At 39.5% G+C, this 20,341-nt stretch overlaps 1 protein-coding gene across 2 annotated transcripts in view; it reads left to right on the top strand.

Moving 5' to 3' along the window:
• Positions 1-18,905, top strand: part of LOC111575463 (heterogeneous nuclear ribonucleoprotein L-like) — a 47,835-nt gene extending 28,930 nt beyond the window's left edge. The window contains exons 4-13 of one of the 2 annotated variants that reach the window (XM_055009632.1): positions 2,235-2,320; positions 2,597-2,693; positions 2,857-2,929; positions 4,275-4,334; positions 5,317-5,561; positions 8,366-8,487; positions 11,834-12,032; positions 13,764-13,821; positions 13,945-14,043; positions 15,549-18,905. In XM_055009632.1, the coding sequence (XP_054865607.1) occupies positions 2,235-2,320; positions 2,597-2,693; positions 2,857-2,929; positions 4,275-4,334; positions 5,317-5,561; positions 8,366-8,487; positions 11,834-12,032; positions 13,764-13,821; positions 13,945-14,043; positions 15,549-15,604 (1,095 nt within the window). In that variant the 3' untranslated portion in view covers positions 15,605-18,905. The remainder of the gene's footprint in view (positions 1-2,234; positions 2,321-2,596; positions 2,694-2,856; positions 2,930-4,274; positions 4,335-5,316; positions 5,562-8,365; positions 8,488-11,833; positions 12,033-13,763; positions 13,822-13,944; positions 14,044-15,548) is intronic. The other variant, XM_055009633.1, reaches the window with a different exon arrangement.
• Positions 18,906-20,341: the final 1,436 nt, after the last annotated feature.

Below are 20,341 nucleotides of genomic sequence, written 5' to 3'. Positions count from 1 at the left end.
CTATGGTGTGACGTAAGTCGATTTTAGCCCTAAGTTGGAACTGTAGTCAAAATGTAAACAAAGCCGTTACGTGCATCACGATATTGATCAGTTTGCATATTTGTACAACTACAGTAATAACAGTCATTAGCTCACACTGAAACACAACTCGGTAGGAAAGTACCGGCGAAAATGTAAACTGTAAGTCTGACTTGGGAGCCATAATGAAGTTAGCGAATGTAGCATAATCCAATGCGGTGGCAAATGGAAACAAAGCCGTCCTATAGTGCCACGTGATGATGTATTTGTCGCTCTGCTTGCCAACTAGTTCCATTGAACTAGTTCCGACGTAGCGACGAAACGCCGTAAGTCGAGGACGTCATAAACCGACGACATCCTGAATTGACATTCTTATTTCCACCTAATCAAAATCTGAAATTAGGGAATCAAGCACTTTTCAAAGATGACATGTACAGTAAACAGCTAAGGTGAGTTATATATTTGTACAACTACAGTAGCAACAACAGTCATTAGCTCACACTGAAACACAACTCGGTAGGAAAATACCGGCGTGTTACGGGGGTTCTGTGGGAGCTCAGGTGCAGGGAATGAACAGTCTGGAAATCGTGTGTTACTCTGTCTTTATTTACAGGTTCTTCTCAGAACACGACAATTGAACACGTGATATACATTACTCTAAACCCGAGTATACAACCTAGAATACTCAGAAACGACAATCGAAACTAGAGGTGCTTTAACTCTAACTCGAGTGTACTAAACTAGAATTCTCAGAAACGATAATCGAAACTCAATGTGCTTTAACTCTAACTCGAGTGTACTTTAAACTAGAATACTCAGAAACGACAATCAAATTCAATGTCCTTTATCTCTAACTCGAGAGTACAAACTAGAAATGCCAAGCGGCCCCTACCGGCCGGGCAACTATCCTAGGGCTCGACTCTACTTGTAGTAGTCCTCCTCGAAGCGGAGGGTAATTCGAACGGTAACTAAGTTCCAAACTTTCTTTAAACACTGTAGGTGCTGTGGCTAAAAGACGACTATTTCTCGGAGCCCTCTGTGGCTCGAGCTGTAACTAAGAATCACTACAACCATAACTCTAGGGATGCTCTGGACCGGTTCACAGCGGAGGCAGCCTGGTTTAAGCAGCAACAGGTGGGCGAAGGAGGACGCCAACAGCCGGGGGTCGACTCAGGTGTAGATCTCCGTCTCCCGGAGGAAGCCACCCAGGTCCCGAACTGCTGGTTCTTTGGCAGGGAGCAGGTGGTTCCAATACTGCAACGAAGGAGGAAACTGTGGGTTAGTTGATCTGCAAAGCTGCACTCAGAATGGATGTGAGTCAGGCTGTGAACCTCTCCAAGCGGTGTGACGATCTGGCCCCGAGAGCTGGGTGGCGTCTGGCTAAGTAGCAGCCGAGCCGCCACCTGATTGGTCGACCTCCACCTGTTCCTCTGCTGGTGGATTGCGCCAGATGGAGAACACCTGTGGCTCCTTAAGCGCTGCTGGGCTGTCTTGAACCGGGAAGGATGGAAAGGGGAGGGGAGAAGAGCACTAGCTGGGGCTGGCGGCTGCCAGCCTGACACGGCGAAAATGTAAACTGTAAGTCTGACTTGGGAGCCATAATGAAGTTAGTGAATGTAGCAGAATCCAATGTGTCGGCAAATGGAAACAAAGCTGTCTTATAGCACCGCGTGATGACTGTACATACAGTATTCATCCACTCAGTTCTCCAAATAGTTCCACTGAACCAGTTCTGGTGTAACGATGAAACGCCTTAAGTCGAGGACGTCGTAAACCGAGGACCTCCTGTATTCTGCTTTAAACAGGCCATAGTTTACTAAATGAACATCATACTACACATTAACTGATAATATTTACTGATTAAACAGATCAGAGGAGAAGCAGGGTCATTTTACAACTTAAACAGTCGCCACCTGCTGGTTCTTAGAAAGAATGACCTAGAGAAGTCTGTCTTTTCTATGCAGTTTATGCTCTCTTCCCGATCAACTTATATAAACTGTCTACTCTGCATTTAGCTAACATCCTACCTAGCTAACCTGTCTCCGTAGACCAACACACAACTGACCAAATTAACTCATTGTTTTACGATCTGACAGTGAATTTCTGGATGGGGTACATGTGATTTGATGGCACAGTTTCATATCAACATATAATTGTCGCTTATGCTGAAGAATATAGATGGATTGCAGGTTTTGTCTCTCTCCTCTCTCTCTCAGGATGTCCTGTACACCGTCTGTAACCCGGTCGGCAACGTCCTGCGCATCGTCATCTTCAAACGCAACGGCATCCAGGCCATGGTGGAATATCCTCACATGTGTTTAAAGTATTTCATAGCTCAGAAGAGACACAATAAAATTCAGTTCAAGTCCACTAAGCTGCACTTTGAAGCGTAATAGACTCTTTAATAGGTGTACATCCAACATGAGGAAGGCTGATTTGAATCGTCCTGTTGATGCCTGCATCCAATCTGATTCACTACAGCTGACAGTAGAGCCTCGGGGCAGTGCTGGTTGTGGTTTTCTTCTGATTGGCTGGTTGCTTGTTGTCCTGGTGAGTCATCCTTAACCAGCTGGTGAACGTTTGAGTCGGTGGAGGACGCTCAGAAGGCCAAACTGGCTCTGAATGGAGCCGACATCTACGCCGGCTGCTGCACGCTAAAGATCGAATACGCTCGGGTAAACGCACACACACACACACACACACACACACACACACACACACACACACACACACACACACAGAGCTCTGGACAAACATGCACGCACACACACACACCCACACTCTTATGCCCACGCACACACACCCACCAGAGGTGCTGTGCTCTGTCGCCCCCTGCAGCCCAACAGACTGAACGTCGTCCGCAACGACAACACCAGCCGGGATTACACCAAACCCTTCCTCCTGCACCGAGGTAGGACGCCTCCTTTAAACTCTCACACGCACCTATACACACACACACACCACACACACTCTCACACTCTGACTGGAGGGGCAGGAGGGTGCACAGTTGTTATCCCATTTCACTTTTGTCTCTTTTGACTTCTCTTGATGAGTTAAATAAACAGACTTTAGGCTGTATAGTCAAATAAAGTCTTGATTTTAAGTCCTGAAAGTAACAGTCCACTACTCTGACATGAAACAGGTAAAGTGGTGACTGAATCTTCTAAACTGATCTCAGATGTTGCTTCTGCTTTGGCTTCCAGTGGTGTAGATGTGATGAACTCACGCTCAGATCTTTAACAGAAATACAGCAACAACAAATTCTATCACATACAGGCAGCCAAGATGAGCTTCCTCTGTTTGATGTTTTCCACATGACTGATCCAGACTTTGGAAGTGAATTCATGCCTAAAGAAGTTACACAGACGGTCACATCGCTCCGCATATCAAACAGAGGAAAAAAACAGGGCTTCTGTGGATTTTCTACTTTTGACAGGATAAAACAGGTGGTTCCAGATTTAACCGTAGCATCGTGTTAACCCTGTAAAACCCACTGTTGCAGAAATACAACATCAGTTCTATTTTTTTTAAAATACTGTATTCTCTCCAATCAGTGGCCTGCACTCTGTAGACGTCACATTATCGGCTCCACTCAGCTCGCTGGGAACCCTGGCTCAGTAGGAACTAAAATAGTAGCTGGTACCAGGTACTACGTCCTGATGGAAAACCTCACAAACCCAGTAGAGTCGAGCCAAGTAGGCGCTGGTGGAAAAGCGCCTTTTGGCTCGTTGGATCTGACATGGAAGTCCCTGGTTTAAAGGTGGGGTAGGATGGGGCTCAGTGGACTCTAAGGCTGGATGGCAGCTTATAGGTGATGAAGCTGTGGTCGAGGCTGAAAATAAAAATATAAGGATTTTCAAAGAGACCACTCACTTCCACCTCCAACTGATCTGCCCTTAAGTGGGTCATACTCAACATCGGCCATTAGACCAAGACTGAGAGTGTGGGGACATGATGTTGTAGAGTCACATTGTGGCACAAAAACCAAGTGCTCATATTTGACATCATTACATTTTGGGGTGAGGACTTTTTCTAAGGTCGGGTTAGGAAAGGTTTCTGTCAAGCTTAGGGCCGGGCAAGCAGTGATAGGGGATATGTTGGGGTTTGGAACTACTTCTTTTTGTCCAAACAGCCACACTGAATGACAGTGAAAAGCAAGGACTGTGTGGGTGTGAGAGACACAAACAGTGCCACTGGCTTCAACCATCCTGTCAGCTCATGTTTATCTAATATTTTTGTGGAAATGTGTGTTGTAGAGCGGGGGAAGGGACGGCAACGTCAGGCCATCCTGGGAGAACATCCGTCCAATGGCTACGGTACTGTCGTCTTTCTATTCCAACTGTTTCACTGTGATTAATCTAGAGGAGTCCAACTCATTTTAGTTCAGGTTCCACATTCAGCTCAGTTTGATCTCCAGTGGACCAGATCAGTTTTACTATATGATCAAAACAACAAAAGTCAGATATAAAAAGACAAAAAAGCAACAAAAACAAGACAAAATATTGCGAAAATGAGACACAAAACATTAAAAAAAATAAGACAAATGACACGAAATAAAACAAAAAAAGAGACAGAAAATTAGACAAACAAGTTACAAAGCAACAAAAAAATGGATAAGTGACAAAAACGAGACAAAAAACCAAAACGGCATACAAAACAATGAATAAAGCAAAACGCAAAATGACAAAAATAAGAACCACAAAAACCACAAAAGGGAAACACAAAACAAAAAAAAACGAGAAACAAAATGACAATAACATGAGAGGAAAGTCAGACAAAAAAGACAAGAACAAGACAAAATATTACAAAAATGAAACACAAAATGACAAAAAATTTGACAAACGACACGAAACAAAACAAGAGACAAAAATTCAACATAAAAGTTACAAAGCAACAAAAAATGGACAAACGGCAAAAATGAGACCGAAAGGAAACACAAAATGACAAAAACGAGAAACACGACAAAAACATGAGATAAATGGCAAAAATCGTCCTAAAAAAGACAAAAAACTACAAAAACTAGACAAAATATTACAAAAATGAGACACAAAACGACAAAAGAAAAATAAACAATCTAGTATTTTACTTCATGATCACAACAACTTGTCATGGTCTAGAAATGATTTTAAATTTCTAGTTTTACTAATTTACAATCTGCAGTTAATGTCTTCTCTGGAATTTTTACACTTTGAGGGCTGGATTGGACCCTCTGGAGGACCGCTTTTGGCCCGCGGGCCACATGTTGGACACTCCTGGTTTCGCCCTTCAGACTTTCAAATCTTCTCTGTGTCTCTGCAGGCCCACACTGCCCCCTGCTGCCTCTACCTGGTAACAGCAGGTACAGGAAGCGCACTGAGGAGGTGCAGGACTTGATTTCTTACCCGCTGCTCCTCCATAAGACCTCCTCCTCCTCCTCATCCTCCACCTCCTTCCTGAGTCGCGCCGTCTCCAGCTCAGTCGCCATGGTGAGCGGCCTCCATCCGGCCAAGATGAACTGCAGTCGCATATTCAACCTCTTCTGTCTCTACGGCAACGTGGAGAAGGTGTGTGTGTGGTCCCCTCGACCTTCAGTTAAGTTAAAACCATCAAAATCCTCCGTCACTGACAGCAGACAACAGTTGTAATCAAGTCATCAAAAGAAACACATATATAATATAATATATTCATTGGAAAAGAGCAAAAATATACCATCAGACTTTCAGGTTTCCAACAGCGTTTTAGTCCAGGTTCCACATTCAGTCCAGTCTGATCTCCAGTGGACCGGACCAGTAAAACCACAGCAGAATAACCTGTAAATAACCACAACTTCTAATGGTTGAACTTGTCATGGTCTAGAAATGATTTTAAATTTATAGTTTTCCTAATTTACAGTCCGCAGTTAATGTCTTCTCTCGAATTTTTACACTTTGAGGGCCAGATTGAACCCTCTGGAGGACCGCTTTTGGCCTGTTTTTTTGTCTCGTTTTTGTCGTTTGTCCATTTTTTTGTCGCTTTGCAGCTTTTTTGTCAAATTTGTGGTTTTGTTTCATGTCGTTTGTCAAATTGTCATTTTGTGTCTCATTTTTGTAATATTTTGTCTTGTTTTTGTTGTTTTTTTGTCTTTTTTTGTCTGACTTTCGTCTCATGTTTTTGTCGTTTTGTTTCTCGTATTTGTCGTGTGTTTCCTTTTGGTCTCGCTTGTGTTTTTTGTCTAATTTTTTCTCTTTTTTGTTTTACTTCGTATCGTTTGTCTCATATTTTTGATGTTTTGTGTCTCATTTTCGTAATATTTTGTCTTGTTTTTGTTGGGGTTTTTTGTCTTTTTTTATCTGACTTTTTTCGTTTTGATCATATAGTAAAACTGGTCCGGTCCACTGGAGATCAAACTGAGCTGAATGTGGAACCTGGACTAGAGTGAGTTAGACACCCCTGGACCATATGCTCGACAGTTTGACATGTACAGACCCTTTCCAAAAAATTTGAATACCATGGAAAAGTTTATTTATTTCCATAACTACATTCAAAAAATTAAACTTTCATAGATTATAGATTCAGGGCCCACAATTTAAATGATTTCAAGTATTTATTTGTTTATTTTTACATAATTTGGGCTTCCAGTTCATAAAACCCTTGAAAACAGGAATTCAAAACATTTTAATACTGTGAAGAAATCACCATTTACTTCTCAGTTTTTGCAGGAAAAAAAAGAAAGAAATTAGGATCACATCAAATCAATCAAAACATGGTACTTTTCAAAACGATATGTCAATCTTCAATACTTGGTTGGGAATCCCTTTGCCTTAATCACTGCCTCGGTGCGCCATGGCATTGAAGCAATCAGCCTGTGGAATTGCCTGGGAGTTATGGAAGCCCAGATTTCCTTGATGCTTGCTGTCAGCTCTTCTTTGTTTTTGGGTCTTGGGCCCCTCATTTTCCTCTTGATAATACCCCATAGATTCTCAGTGGGATTTAGGTCTGGCAAGTTGGCTGGCCAGTCAAGCACTGTGATGGCATGGGCATCAAACCAGTATGGGCAGGGGCCAGGTCCTGCTGGAAGATGAAATCTGCATCTCCATACAGATCCTCAGCAGAAGGAATCACGAAGTCCTCTGAAACATTCTGCTAGACTGTTGCGGTGACCTTGGATTTAAGAAAGCAGAGTTTACCAGCACCTGCACCGGACATTGCACCCCAAATCATGACTGACTGGATTTTTCACGTTTGACCTCAAACAGCTTGGGTTCTGTTCCTCATCCATCTTCCTCCAAACCCTTGGACCTTGATTCCCGAATGAAAGGCACACTTTACTTTCATCGGAAAAGAGAACCTTGGACCATTGGCCAACAGTCCAGTCCTTCTCCTTGGCCTAGTTGAGATGCTTCCTACGTTGGCTCAGGCCCAGAAGTGGCTTGACCCGAGGAACCCAACAGTAGTAGCCCATCTCCCAGATGTGTCTGAATGTGGTGGTTTTTGAAGCTGTAACTCCTGCCTCATTCCACTCTTTCTGGATCTCTGCCAGATTCTTGAATCTTCTCTGTTTGATAATCCACTGAAGCCCATGGCCATCTCTGTTGCTGGTGCATCTTCTCCTGCCACATTTTGCCCTTCCACTAGACTTTCCATTGATATACTTGGACACAGCACTCTGTGAACAGCCAGCCTCCTTAGCTATGAACTTTTGTGGCTTACCCATCCTATGGAGGGTATCAATGATGGTCTTCTGGCCAGTTGTCAAGTCTGCAGTCTTCCCCATATTGAACCAAACTGAGACAAGTGAACCAAACTGAAGCAGTTTAATGACACCTGGGGAAACCTGTGCAGGTGCTTTGAGTTTAGTAGATGATTAGTGTGTGACACTCAGTTTAAAACATTCATGCCCTGCAAAATCTGGGCGGATTTCTTCACAGTATTCTAATTTTTTGAATTCCTGTTTTCGTGGGTTTTATGAGCTAGAAGCCCAAATTATGTAAAAATAAACAAATAAATACTTGAAATCATTTGAATCGTGGACCCTGAATCTATAATCTATGAAATTTTAACTTTTTGAATGGAATTATGGAAATAAATAAACTTTTCCACGGTATTCTAATTTTTTGGAAAGGGTCTGTATATCCAGCCAGGATCTTCATGAATTGTGAACTTTTTACCCTGCATCTAAACAGTACAATCATCTATTGCTACTTCTAGTCATTGCTGTCCAATTATCCAGAGTATTATCTTCTGAATTTACTCAGTCATGAGGTGGTTGAGATTTATGTATCAACTGTTTTCTGTGATTAGTGAAAAAAACTGACATTACAAACGCAGCCCGAGCAGTGAGCCGCTATGTTAGCCAACCTAAACAGGCCCCTGGTGGGTTGTGTTGCAGGTAAAGTTCATGAAGAGCGTTCCTGGGACAGCGTTGGTGGAGATGGGGGATGAATATGCCGTAGACCGAGCTGTGACTCACCTCAACAGCATTAAGGTGTTCGGCAAGAAAGTCAACGTCTGGTGAGTGTCGACGCCCTCTACCTTCAGGACAACGTTTAGAGGTTAAGGACGGGGACTGGATGGAGTCTGATACTTTGGTCTAGGACAAGATTTCCTGCTGCTGTATAAATGCTTTAAACCCTTTTAGTGATGCTCAAAATGATGTGGGTCTTCCCATCTCAAATTTCCAAAATATGTAGAACAATTTCCACTCAACTATCTCTGATTTTCCAGATTTTTTAAATCATGAACTATGAATATGTATAAAGATATTTGTAAAAGTTTTACTGAATGTATGTGATACTTTACAACATCAAGCTGCCCATTGCACCACTTTCAGCACATTTTTTCAGGCATTGAAAGTTGAAGTTAAGCTGTTTATCTTCAAGCAGCTCTTCTAACAGGTACATGAACTCAGTTAGTATATCAGGTAAGGTGACAGTTCGTTATAGCGCTTTTCCACCAGCACCTACTTGACTCGACTCGACTCGGTTTAGGTCGTTTTCCATTCCAGTTGAGTACCACCTCATCATGGGTGGAGTCGTCATAGCACGGCGGCCCGGAAGTCCCTTAACGTCATTTGTGTGCGACACAAACGCAACACAACAATGGAGGACATGGAGGCGATGGTAAACCTGCTGCTCGGAGTCGAGTAGGTGCTGGTGGAAAAGCGCTGTAACCCTCCTGCTGTAAAAATTTACAAAACCTTCAGAAAGCAGATTCCAAAAATTCCTTAAGTTTTCCTTAAAAAGTTTTATTTGAAAAAATCCCCCAAATTTGACAAGAAAATTCTTGTAAATATTTTCAAAAAATGACAAAAAAAATCCTAAAAATATTTAAAGTGATTACATATATATCAGTAAAACTTCGAATATTTTCTTTAAGAACATTCACATAAAAATCAACCAAAATCCAGCAAAATTCGCTGGACTTTGGTTGATCCTTATGTGAATGTCCTTAAGAATATTTTTTTAACATTTCTTTTTTTCCACCAAAAAATGTTCAAAAATTTTTTAGAAAATGTTGAAAATGTGGACATCAGAAGTTTCACTGAAAATATATTCAGTGAAAGTAATTTTTATGTTTTTGTAACCAAGTATTTCACATTATAAAATTTTCTATGTTATTAGTTTTGTATTATTGTAACATGTGGTTCAGAAAATATAAATTTTATTGTTCATATGTGATGTCCAGGAACTTTCCCTGGAGAAAAGGTCTCTCCAGGTTTAAATGAGGTCCACTCAGATGACCTCTAGATGTTGTCTTCTGCAAGAACAAAACATTGACTTCACCATCAGTTGATCTGTCATAAAACCTCTCAGGCTGCTTCCTGATTACTGTCAGCCATAAACTACAAGCAAAACAACAGTTTAACACCTGCAAATTCTCAATAATTGTGCATAACTGCACAGCATACTTCATCAGCTATGTTCTACACAAGTAGGGGAACTGAGTTCCTTCAGAGGCTCCTGTTGCCAGAAGAAAGATGTTGAAATACTGCGAAGATATTTCTGTGCTTAGCTGACTTCTAAAAGTTATGTTGTGGAAGAACATGTAAAATTGAACAAAACATCAACCTCCACTGAAGAGCTGAAAACATTGGATCTATGCGGTGTGATGACGTGATTTAAATGTCATGTTTCAGTCATTTTTTTGTTCATCGTTCAAGCTTAGACTTGAGCACCTTCAATGACTTAATCTTGTTTTATCCTCTGTCTCCGGTGGTTTAAAATCACTAACTGAAGATGACAATAAGAAATGAAAACCCTCCTATTTACTGGGAACATAGTTAGATGCTGGTGTGTGTATTAACCAGTATCAGCAAACCATTAAGTCGCTTACTAGAGTATGAATTTCTGCAGTAAATAAAATACTCTAGGGCGCTTTATTTCATTAAAGAATCAGTTATTGGAGGAACAGATAACTGATTATGTAGCTGTAGTGTCCAGTGCATGGCTCTGACCTCCATATGTAAGCCATATGCCGTGACCATACACCCCACTGCTCCCACTACAGTCCTCCCTCCCATCTGTCGCTCTACGAATAAGTAGATCAATGAAGAACAGAATGAGGAATGAACAAACATTAGTACTGGAATGGTACGTAAAAATTAACACTGACATAAATAAGAAATTATCTGAATATAAAATGTAGAAACTACATGATACAACATTAGTGAGGAATATCTATTATATATTCAGGAGATGGTGCAGCTAAAGTCAGTTCACCTTTCACCATTGATATATTTTTGGTTTTATTTTTAAAGACAGATTCGGTCTTCCTTGGCATGGAGAACACCAAATTTCTGCAGAATTTTTTTTCATCTGCTCTTTGCTGGAAGTTTTGTTACGCTAATGTTTTTTAAATGACCCCAAAGTTGTTCTTTTGGATTGAAGTCAGGCGACATACCTGTCCAGGTCAGAGTTTCACTCTTAAAAGGACCGTATCATTTTTCAGCGGTTAACAGGGTTGTGGCCACCAGGGGGCATCAGTTAGACTCAAAATGTTCCCTTCTGCTCTTTATTTGGAGCAAAGGTTACACACCAAATATATAGTGAACAGTCTTAACAAACACTTAGTGGCCTCTGATTGGCTAATGGCTTAATTGTTTATTAAACTTGCCTGCTCCTGTGGTCCTTCGTCACCAAACTGTTGTCTGATTTTGCTTTGGAACATTCCTGTTCTGCTAAGCTTCTGCAGACCGTGAGCCGTCTTCTCAGACAGTATTTTTGATTTATTCACAGACCTTGACAACTTGTTGCACTCATGCAGCTCCATTTCATCATACCGCCACCTCCATGCTTCACTGTCAGGACCATGCATCGACTGTGGTAGTCCTGACCAAGATGCTAAACCTGATCTAAACCAATAAATTAGCCTTGGTCTCATGAGCTCCCAACATATCTGACTTATTATTATTATTTTTTTTTTTTAGCATAGTCTCATCTTGCATGCATGTGATTTCTTTCTTGGACACCATTCATAGAGGTTTATGTTATATAAATCTGATAACTGTGACAAGTCTGAAGCACTTGATTAGTCATCAATTTTTTTAGAGCCCAGAATAATTTGCTTACCTGTCAGTGCAATCCCTAGATAATTCCTCCTCTTGTTACCTAGAATATTCCCCAGCAGAGATGCTCCCTGGCTAATGCAGTTTATTTACCTGACATGGAGAGGCCAGAGAAGAATACCAGCAGCACGTAAGGAATTCTCAAGAAAAAGTCACAGAACCCCAAAAAGTAGAATTTAGAAGTGCTGCTTTTGCATGCTGACCCACTTTGAGCACAAACACAAACATCACGTCCCTCACTGTCCACCTTTTCTCCCATTCTTTTGTCCTTCCGTGGCCTCATTCGTCACTCAGTGTGTCCAAGCAGCAGGCGGTCATTCCCAGTCAGACGTTTGAGCTGGCCGACGGCAGCAGCAGCTACCAGGACTTCAGTCTGACCAGAAACAACCGCTTCAGCAGCGCCCAGAACGGCAGGAACATCATCCAGCCGCCTGCTGCTGTTCTGCACTTCTACAACGCCCCGCCCAGCCTCAGCCAGCAGCAGCTGCACACGGTGAGGCTCATTTATTAACGGACAGATATTAGACTCCAAAAGTGCTTTAGAGAGAGATATAACTGGAGGAGAAGATGGACTTGTGGTACACCTTTACTCATTAGACCATGGGTGTCAAAGTCATTCTAGTCCAGGTTCCACATTCAGTCCAGTTTGATCTCCAGTGGACCAGACCAGTAAATCCACAGCAGAATAACCTATAAATAACCACAACTCCTAATGGTTCCTTTGTTTTAGTGCAAAAATGTTCACATTGAAGGAATTATCTTTTTACAAAACATCATGAACAACTGGAAATTTCTGAAGAAAAATAAATTCAGTTTCATCAACATTCAGCCTCAGTTTATCATTTTCACATTACAACTTCCAGATCATAGAGTGTCGACAAAGGAACACAACATTTAGTCAAGTGGAGCTGAACCATAGAGGATTTACTGGAGGATCAAAACCACAAAAGTCAGACAAAAAAATACAAAAAATGAGACAAAATATTACAAAAGCGAGAAACAAAAAAAATGAGACAAACGACACGAAACAAAACAAAAAAGACACAAAAAATTTGACAAAAAAGTTATAAAGCGACAAAAATTGGACAAACGACAAGAAGAAGACAAGAAATGACAAATGCGAGAAAAAATGACAAAAAATAGACAACACAAGTGAGACAAAATAACACAAAATGACAAAAACGACACACAAACCAACAAATTAAGCAAAACACAAAATGACAAAATAAGACAACAACCACAAGCGAGACAAAAAGGAAACACAAAATGACAAAAATGAGAAACAAAATGACAAAAACGAGACAAACAAGTCAGACAAAAAAAAGCAAGACCAAATATTACAAAAATGAGACACAAAGTGACAAAAAACTTGACAAACGACATGAAACAAAACAAATAAACACAAAAATTTGACAAAAAGTTACAAAGCGGCAAAAAAATTGACAAACGAAAAAACGAGACCAAAAAAGCACAAAATGGCAAAAATAAGACAAAAACAACAAGTGAGACAAAAAGGAAACACAAAATGACAAAAACGAGAAACAAAATGACAAAAACATGAGACGAAAGTCAGACAAAAAACAACAAAAACAAGACAAAATATTACAAAAACGAGACACAGAACGGCAAAAGACCAATAAACAATCTAGTATTTTACTTTAGGATCAAAACACCTTGTCATGGTCTAGAAATGATTTTAAATTTATAGTTTTACTAATTTACAATCTGCAGTTAATGTCTTCTCTGGAATTTTTACACTTTGAGGGCCGGATTGGACCCTCTGGAGGACCGCTTTTGGCCCACGGGCCACATGTTGGACACCCCTGGATTAGAGCATAGTTTAATTTCGGATGGGTGGAATGTTCAGTATTTTTTCTCAACAATTTTTGAGACACTTCTCCATACTATGATGTTATGCAGTAGCTTAAAGTTAAGCGTTCAACAAAAACAGATTAGTATTTTATGTCAAATTTGCTAAAATTATTTTATTATTTTTTTAGTATAGAATACATCAGAAATATAAATGAATTAGATGAGATGACATCATCATTGGCAGAATTCATATTTACTGGTTGTATGTATTCTGGATGGCTTCATACCTCCACCAATGAAAACTCGACAAACAAAACTCTTTCCAGTGAAGTCTATTCAATTCTATATTAATAAAAAAGAGAGAACGCATCTCTTTTCTGTCTGACCCCTGTCTTCTCTTTCCCATCTACAGCTCTGTACCGAGCACGACGTTCCCATCTTCACCAAGTTCAAGGTTTTCGATGCCAAACGTGAGTTTAAACAATCACACAGCAGACCAGAAGCTAGTTTTCATGGTCAGGATGCATCTTCTAACTCAGACATCAGTTCTTTTGCCTTCTTCATCATGTAACCCCTTCTTCTCCTCATGTCAGCCAACTCAAAGACTCTGTCTGGTCTGCTGGAGTTTGACAGTAAAACTGAAGCTATGGAGGCTCTGACAGTCCTCAACCACCACCAGATCAGGATACCCAGTAAGTCCTCTCTGAGTCTCGACACACTGATCAAGCAGGACAGTTTATAGGCCAGAATCTTAATGTCTCAACAAACACATGAAAACCTCAAAAACAAGATAGAAAACATTCAAACATGCAATTTTATCAACAGTTATTACAAGTGTCCGGTTAAAATAAAGCAAAAAGACTAGAAACAACATCAAAAGATTGAAATTTAATTTGTTTAGCTAGCATGAGCAAAGAAATGTCAGAAATTCATGCTTGAAACTGAATCATCACACAATATCAGATTATTTTTAGTCAGCTTGAGCTTTAAGAACTCACCAAAAGCGTGATTAAGACTAAATGAGAATGGTTCAAACAAGCCTAATAACCAGAAGGATTCATTACCCAAAGTTAGCATACAGGAGCTTCTTGAATTTCCTTGTTTTTTCAGTGTTCTCCCTCAGGTGACCAAAAGCAGACAGGCCACTACCTGTGATCACCATTCGATGTCAGGTTTCACACAGAATAAGTAAAAAGACAGAAAAAAGAACATAAATAACAATAATTGCTTGCATTCCAATACGTGGTGGTGTTCGGACCCTAACTAAAGCTGCAAGCAGCGTTGGCCCGGTCCTCGCATCCTTGCTGCTCGGCTATCCCACACATGTCCACCAGGTGGTGCTGTAGCTGAGAGTGTACATCGGCCTATGGATGTGATTAGGGCCAGACTCTGATCACACATGTAAAGTTTGAGGTATATTGGAGCATGTAGAGGCTAGTTAGACAGCACTTCCTGTTTGATGACAAGACATCCAAAATGGCCGCATTCCGCTGGTCGCCATTTCCAGGCCCTCAGACTTTTGCAGAGCATTTTGATAACTTTTGATCACCCATGACTGGTGTACATGCTGACCAAATTTGAGCTCTCTCGGGGTTACCCTGTTTGTTTTTTAATGTTTTTAAAAAATGTCCAAAAATGACGCAAAATCATCTAAAATATGAATCATAATTCAAAATGGCCAACTTCCTGTTGGCTTTTGGGTATTAGTGCAAGAGAATTTCATAGCTGTAGGTGAACCGCAGTCCTGGGGCTGAATTTTCCTAATATTCCAGGGGACGCTATTGCGCCGCATGCGCCATTCCCCTGAAATATCACTTTGTTCACCAGTCATGATGTTTATGCAAATTATCACACGTTTTCAAGCATGTTTAGCGGTTCAAAAATTTGTTTCTTCCGTCCGATGTAGAATGTATAATTAAAGCTGCAAGCAGCGTTGGTCGGGTCCTCGTATCCCTGCGGCTCGGCTATCCGAGCATCCTGACGAGTCACACATGCGTGGAAAGTATAATAATAACTCCTTGCATTCCAATAGGTTCAAAAACAACAGAGACGGGAACTTTTCAAACTGAGACGAAGCTCCAGACGGGAGTTAATGGAGGAAGTTTTTATGTTTGCTGTTGTTAACTGACCGTCTTCACTCTGCCTCTCAGGACTGTTTTATCTCAGTATGTAAACAGTTGTTCTCTCTGAACTGCAGACATCTCCAATCCCTTCACTCTGAAACTCTGCTTCTCCACGTCCTCCCATCTGTGACCACCACCGGCTTCTCCAGGACATGAGTTTGTTCATGACAAAGAGAGAAACGGATGCAATGAAGATTTCAGTCTTTCCTATTAGGTGAATGAATCTGAACGGATGATTTATACGTCTAGACGATGAGGCCGTTTGAAGAAGAAAAGTATATGAATAACTTACAAACTACTAACCATCCGCTAGTTAAAATACCAACTAATTAGTACTGGTGCCTCAAGATGGGGAACAGGAATAGTTACATGTGTAGATATTTAAAAATACAAGGTGAAGTCTGGAAAGAATGAGATAACAACCATGGTTTTATTCTGTAATTAAAGAGGAAATGTGACATAATCTGTGATCTTAACCATCGATTAATCAACTACTTATATTGATTAGTTGAAAGTTTGCTAATATGTTAGTTTTCTTTCTTCACAAACTCAATGGACATCAGTTCCTTCATTCACTCATTCAAGTTTGATCAACTCATGGCTGGAAGCTCTAAAGACGTCTGAATTAAACATATAGTTACATTAAGATAATAGTCTGAATCCACAAATCAGCTGTTGGTTTTGAAAGATGTGTTATCTTTAAAAAATCACCATTTATCAGAGCAGTAAACTGTAAAACAGAACAAATTCCTAGTGGTCATTAAATTAATTATGTTATTTAACGTTCCGAAGGTTTACCGAGAAGAGATTGGTTCGTACCTTGGACTAGTAGTTCTACTAACTTCCTGCTTGATGTTTCACAGTGAACTAGTGGCTTCTAGTGCCTGACAAACATGACTCACAGGAACAAATCTTCATAAATGTAGACCCATTTATTGACTTTTCCTTATTTCAAATGATAAAGTGAAGCGGGACGCTTCATATTAGATCTCTGTGGTTTGGATGGAACTTTCTGCCATGTGAACTTTTATATTAGATTTTCTCCTTGGTGTTTGGTAATAGCTGAAAATTCACCATGTATGTACAGTTGTGCTCATAAGTTACACACCCTGGCAGAGTTTATAATTTCTTGGCTGTGTTTCACAGAATAAGAATGATAAGAGAAAAAACTTTTCTTTCACTCATGGTTAGCGGTTGAGTGAAGCCATTTATTGTCAAACAGCTGTTTACACTGATAAAAGTTTACATACCCCAGTTCTTAGTACTTTAACATCCATGACAGCTTGAAGTCTTTTGTGCTAGTTGTGGATGAGGCTTTTTATGTTCTCAGATGGTAAAGCTGCCCATTCTTCTTGGCTAAAAGCCTCCAGTTCCTGTAAATTCCAGAGTTGTGTTGCATGAACTGTACATTTGAGATCTCCACAGAGTGGCTCAGTAATGCTGATGTCAGAAGTCTGGAATGACCGCTCCAGAACCTTCACTTTATTCTGATGTAGCCAGTGAAAGGTCGACATGGCCATGGAACGTCCAGGTACGTCCCATGGGCAGCTTCCTGGCTGATGAGTGCAAATTTTCTTCCAGTATTTTCTGATAATATTCATCTTGCCATCAATTTTGACCAAGTTTCCGGTGCCTTTGTAGCTCCCAACATCAGCTCCCTTAACATCAGCGATCCACCTCCATGTTTCCCAGTAGGAATGGTGTACCTCCAGCACCGGCCTCGTTGAGTCCGCTCCAAATGCAACATTTCTGGTTTTGGTCTCATCACTCCAAATGACTTTGTTCCAGAAGTCTTGAGGCTTGTCTCTGTGCTCTATGGCGTATTGTAAGCAGGATGCTTTGTGGCATTTGCGCTGTAACAGCTTTCTTCAGGCAACTCGACCATGCAGCCCTTTTTTCTCCTTATTGTGCATCTTCAAACAGCCACACCACTTTTTTCAGAGGGTCCTGTGTTTCAGCTGAAGTTATTTGTGGGTTTTCCTTTGCATCTCAAACAATTGTCCTGGCAGTCGTGGCGGAAATTTTTGTTGTTCTACCTGGCTGTGATTTGGTTTCAATAGAATCCCTCATTTTTCACTTCTGAATTAGAGTTTGAACGCTGCTGATTGGCATTCTCAGTTCCTTGGATATCTTTTTATATCCTTTTCTTGTTTTATATAGTTCAATTACCTTTTCCTGCAGATCCTTTGTATTATTATTATATTGACAATTCTTTTGCTTTCCCCATCACTAAGAATCCAGAAATGTCAGTGCAGCACTGGATGAAAGATGCAAGGAAATTCACTGAGCTTTTATACAAACAGGCGAGTTACCTTTAGTAACCATTCAAACCCGTTTGTGTCAACTTGTGTGCACGTTATCAGGCCAAAATCACCAGGGTATGGAAACTTTTGATCAGGGTCATTTGGGTAGTGTCTGTTGACAGCTGTTTGACCATAAATGGCTTCATCCAACCACTAACCATGAGTGAAAGAAAAGTTTTTTTTCTGTTATCATTCTTATTCTCTGAAAAACGGCCAAGAAATCATAAACTCTGCTAGGGTAGGTAAACTTATGAGCACAACTCTATGTATGTAAGGTCTGAGGGCTTTAATATACTATGTGGTTGTTTTCCCCTTTTCACTCTTGAATTACACAACTCTGTTGTTAACATTTGTTTGAATTTAACTTCCTGTAAAATGTAGTCGTTACTCCTGTGTTTCTGTTGGTCTTCTTCCTCTGCACCTCTATAGAAGTAACTTTACATTTAGCCTCTTTCATCTCAATGCTGTCGACTAGTTTTCTTCCAAAGAAACACTTTCACTAAATCAAATAAATGAAGCAGCTCCATCCTCCATCTTTCACACCTGAAGATAAACAATAATAAATTGTCAGTGACTAAATAAATAAATAGCCAGAAGAAAACAAAACTCAGGGAGTTACAGCTAGAATTAGACAGGAAGAGAGATTTGTATACTAGTTTATTAAATTTTTTCGTATGTATTTAATTTGTTTAGGTTCTTTTGGTTTTATTTGATGTATTTTTTTTTTTTAAACGTAATAACCTGGATTCCTGTGATTTATTGATTTTAACTTCATTTTTTATGTATTTTAAAGTCACTTAATAAAAAGGCAAAAGGGAAAGAAAAAACACATTTGTTCAGGTCAGTGTTTGTTGCTTGAAACTCAATTTTGGTGTTTTTTCTGAGTGACTTTTAAAGAAAATGGGGTTAAATCTTGGATTATTGAGGAAATATCATTAAAGTTTATAGTTTCTATGGACATAGAGAATCAATAAAAGCCATATTTGCATTTTGAGGATAAATAATTTTTAATCAGTTGTCATTTGAGCTGTGATTTCTTCGAACAACTGACATTTATTTGGTATTAGGAATTATTGTTCTGTACAGAAATGTTAGATTATTGATCATCATAAAGTACTACTGGTTTTACATCATGCTTTTCTGTCATTATTTGACCAGCATCACCACAAGATGAACAATTAAACTTCACTGTGTTCTGCGTAGAGTCCCATGTTTGCTAACTTTCTAGGGCAGTGTATACGTTCAAATTAGTTAAAAAAAAAAAAAAAAAAAAAAAAATATATATATATATATATATATATATATATATATATATATATATTCATTCAAACAAAATTGTCATAGTCTTACATCTTTAAAAAAATAAATAATAATAAAAATAATAAAAAGCCCCACTCTTACATCTTTAATAAAAATGTTTTGAAAAATTGTCATACTCATCTTAAAAAATAAACAATGTATTTTTTTAAATGTCACTCATATTAAAAAGAATTTTTCAAAAATTAATCTTCTACATATTTATAAGAAAAAAAATCACCTGTATATGATGTTTTTTCTGCAATTTTTGCACTATGTTTCTTTTTCTTATCTATTCCTGCACTGCCTTTATACTTTTTCTTTGGAGCTGCTGTAACGGTGAACTTTCCCCACTGTGGGATCAATAAAGTTTATCCTTTTCCTTATCCTTAAACTATTTTAAAAAGTCCTACTCTTACATCTTTAAAAAAATTGTCATACTCTTACATCTTCAAAATAATAATAAAAATAAATGAATAACAATAAAAAAGTCCCACTTACATCTTTCAAAAAAATGTAATTGTCACCTTCACATTTTAAAAATATTAATAAAAAATCATACTCTTACATATTAAAAAGTAAAGAATTTTTAAAAATTGTCATACTTTTAAATCTTAAAAACAATAAAAAAAATTAATAAAACGTCCCACTCTTACATATTTAAAAAAAATTTTTAAAAATCGTCATACTTTTACATCTTAAAAAATAAAGAAAAAAAAGACCCATCACCTTTGAAGTTAATCTGAAAACTCTTGTCAATGTTGTTTGTTTATTTAAACAAAATTGTGTTTTCTAAAGGCTGAGGAGGAGTGATCTGTGTCTGTATGAAGACCAGCACAGCTCTGGGATCAGCTGGACAGTAAAAAGAAGCTTTCATTATACATCCACAGCAATACAGGTTCTGGACTACAACTAGAGACATAGGACTACAACAGGAAGTGATGTAACGGTCACGATGATGTCCTAAACAAGGAAACACTAACAGGAAGTACCAAAATGTAAAGAGGAGTTAACTAACCCATGACTGGTAAAACTAGAACACTAAAACTGGTTCGACGCCACCGTACGAAATGACTGATCAGAAAAGTAGATGTTCCAGATGTTTGAGATCAAATCTGGAGGAGCCCCTCATTCAACCAGCAGATGACCATCTGAGCTGGAGGCCTCAGTCTTCTCCAGCTGGTGAACATGATGGAGGGGAGACAACTTCTGGTCCATCTAAATCTCCTCAACAACAGGACAGATCCTCACCGAAAGAACAAATCCTA

This window comes from Amphiprion ocellaris, chromosome 4 (assembly GCF_022539595.1).
Source record: "Amphiprion ocellaris isolate individual 3 ecotype Okinawa chromosome 4, ASM2253959v1, whole genome shotgun sequence".
NCBI classification, from domain to species: Eukaryota; Metazoa; Chordata; class Actinopteri; family Pomacentridae; genus Amphiprion; species Amphiprion ocellaris.
This window is presented reverse-complemented; position numbering and strand designations above follow the sequence as displayed.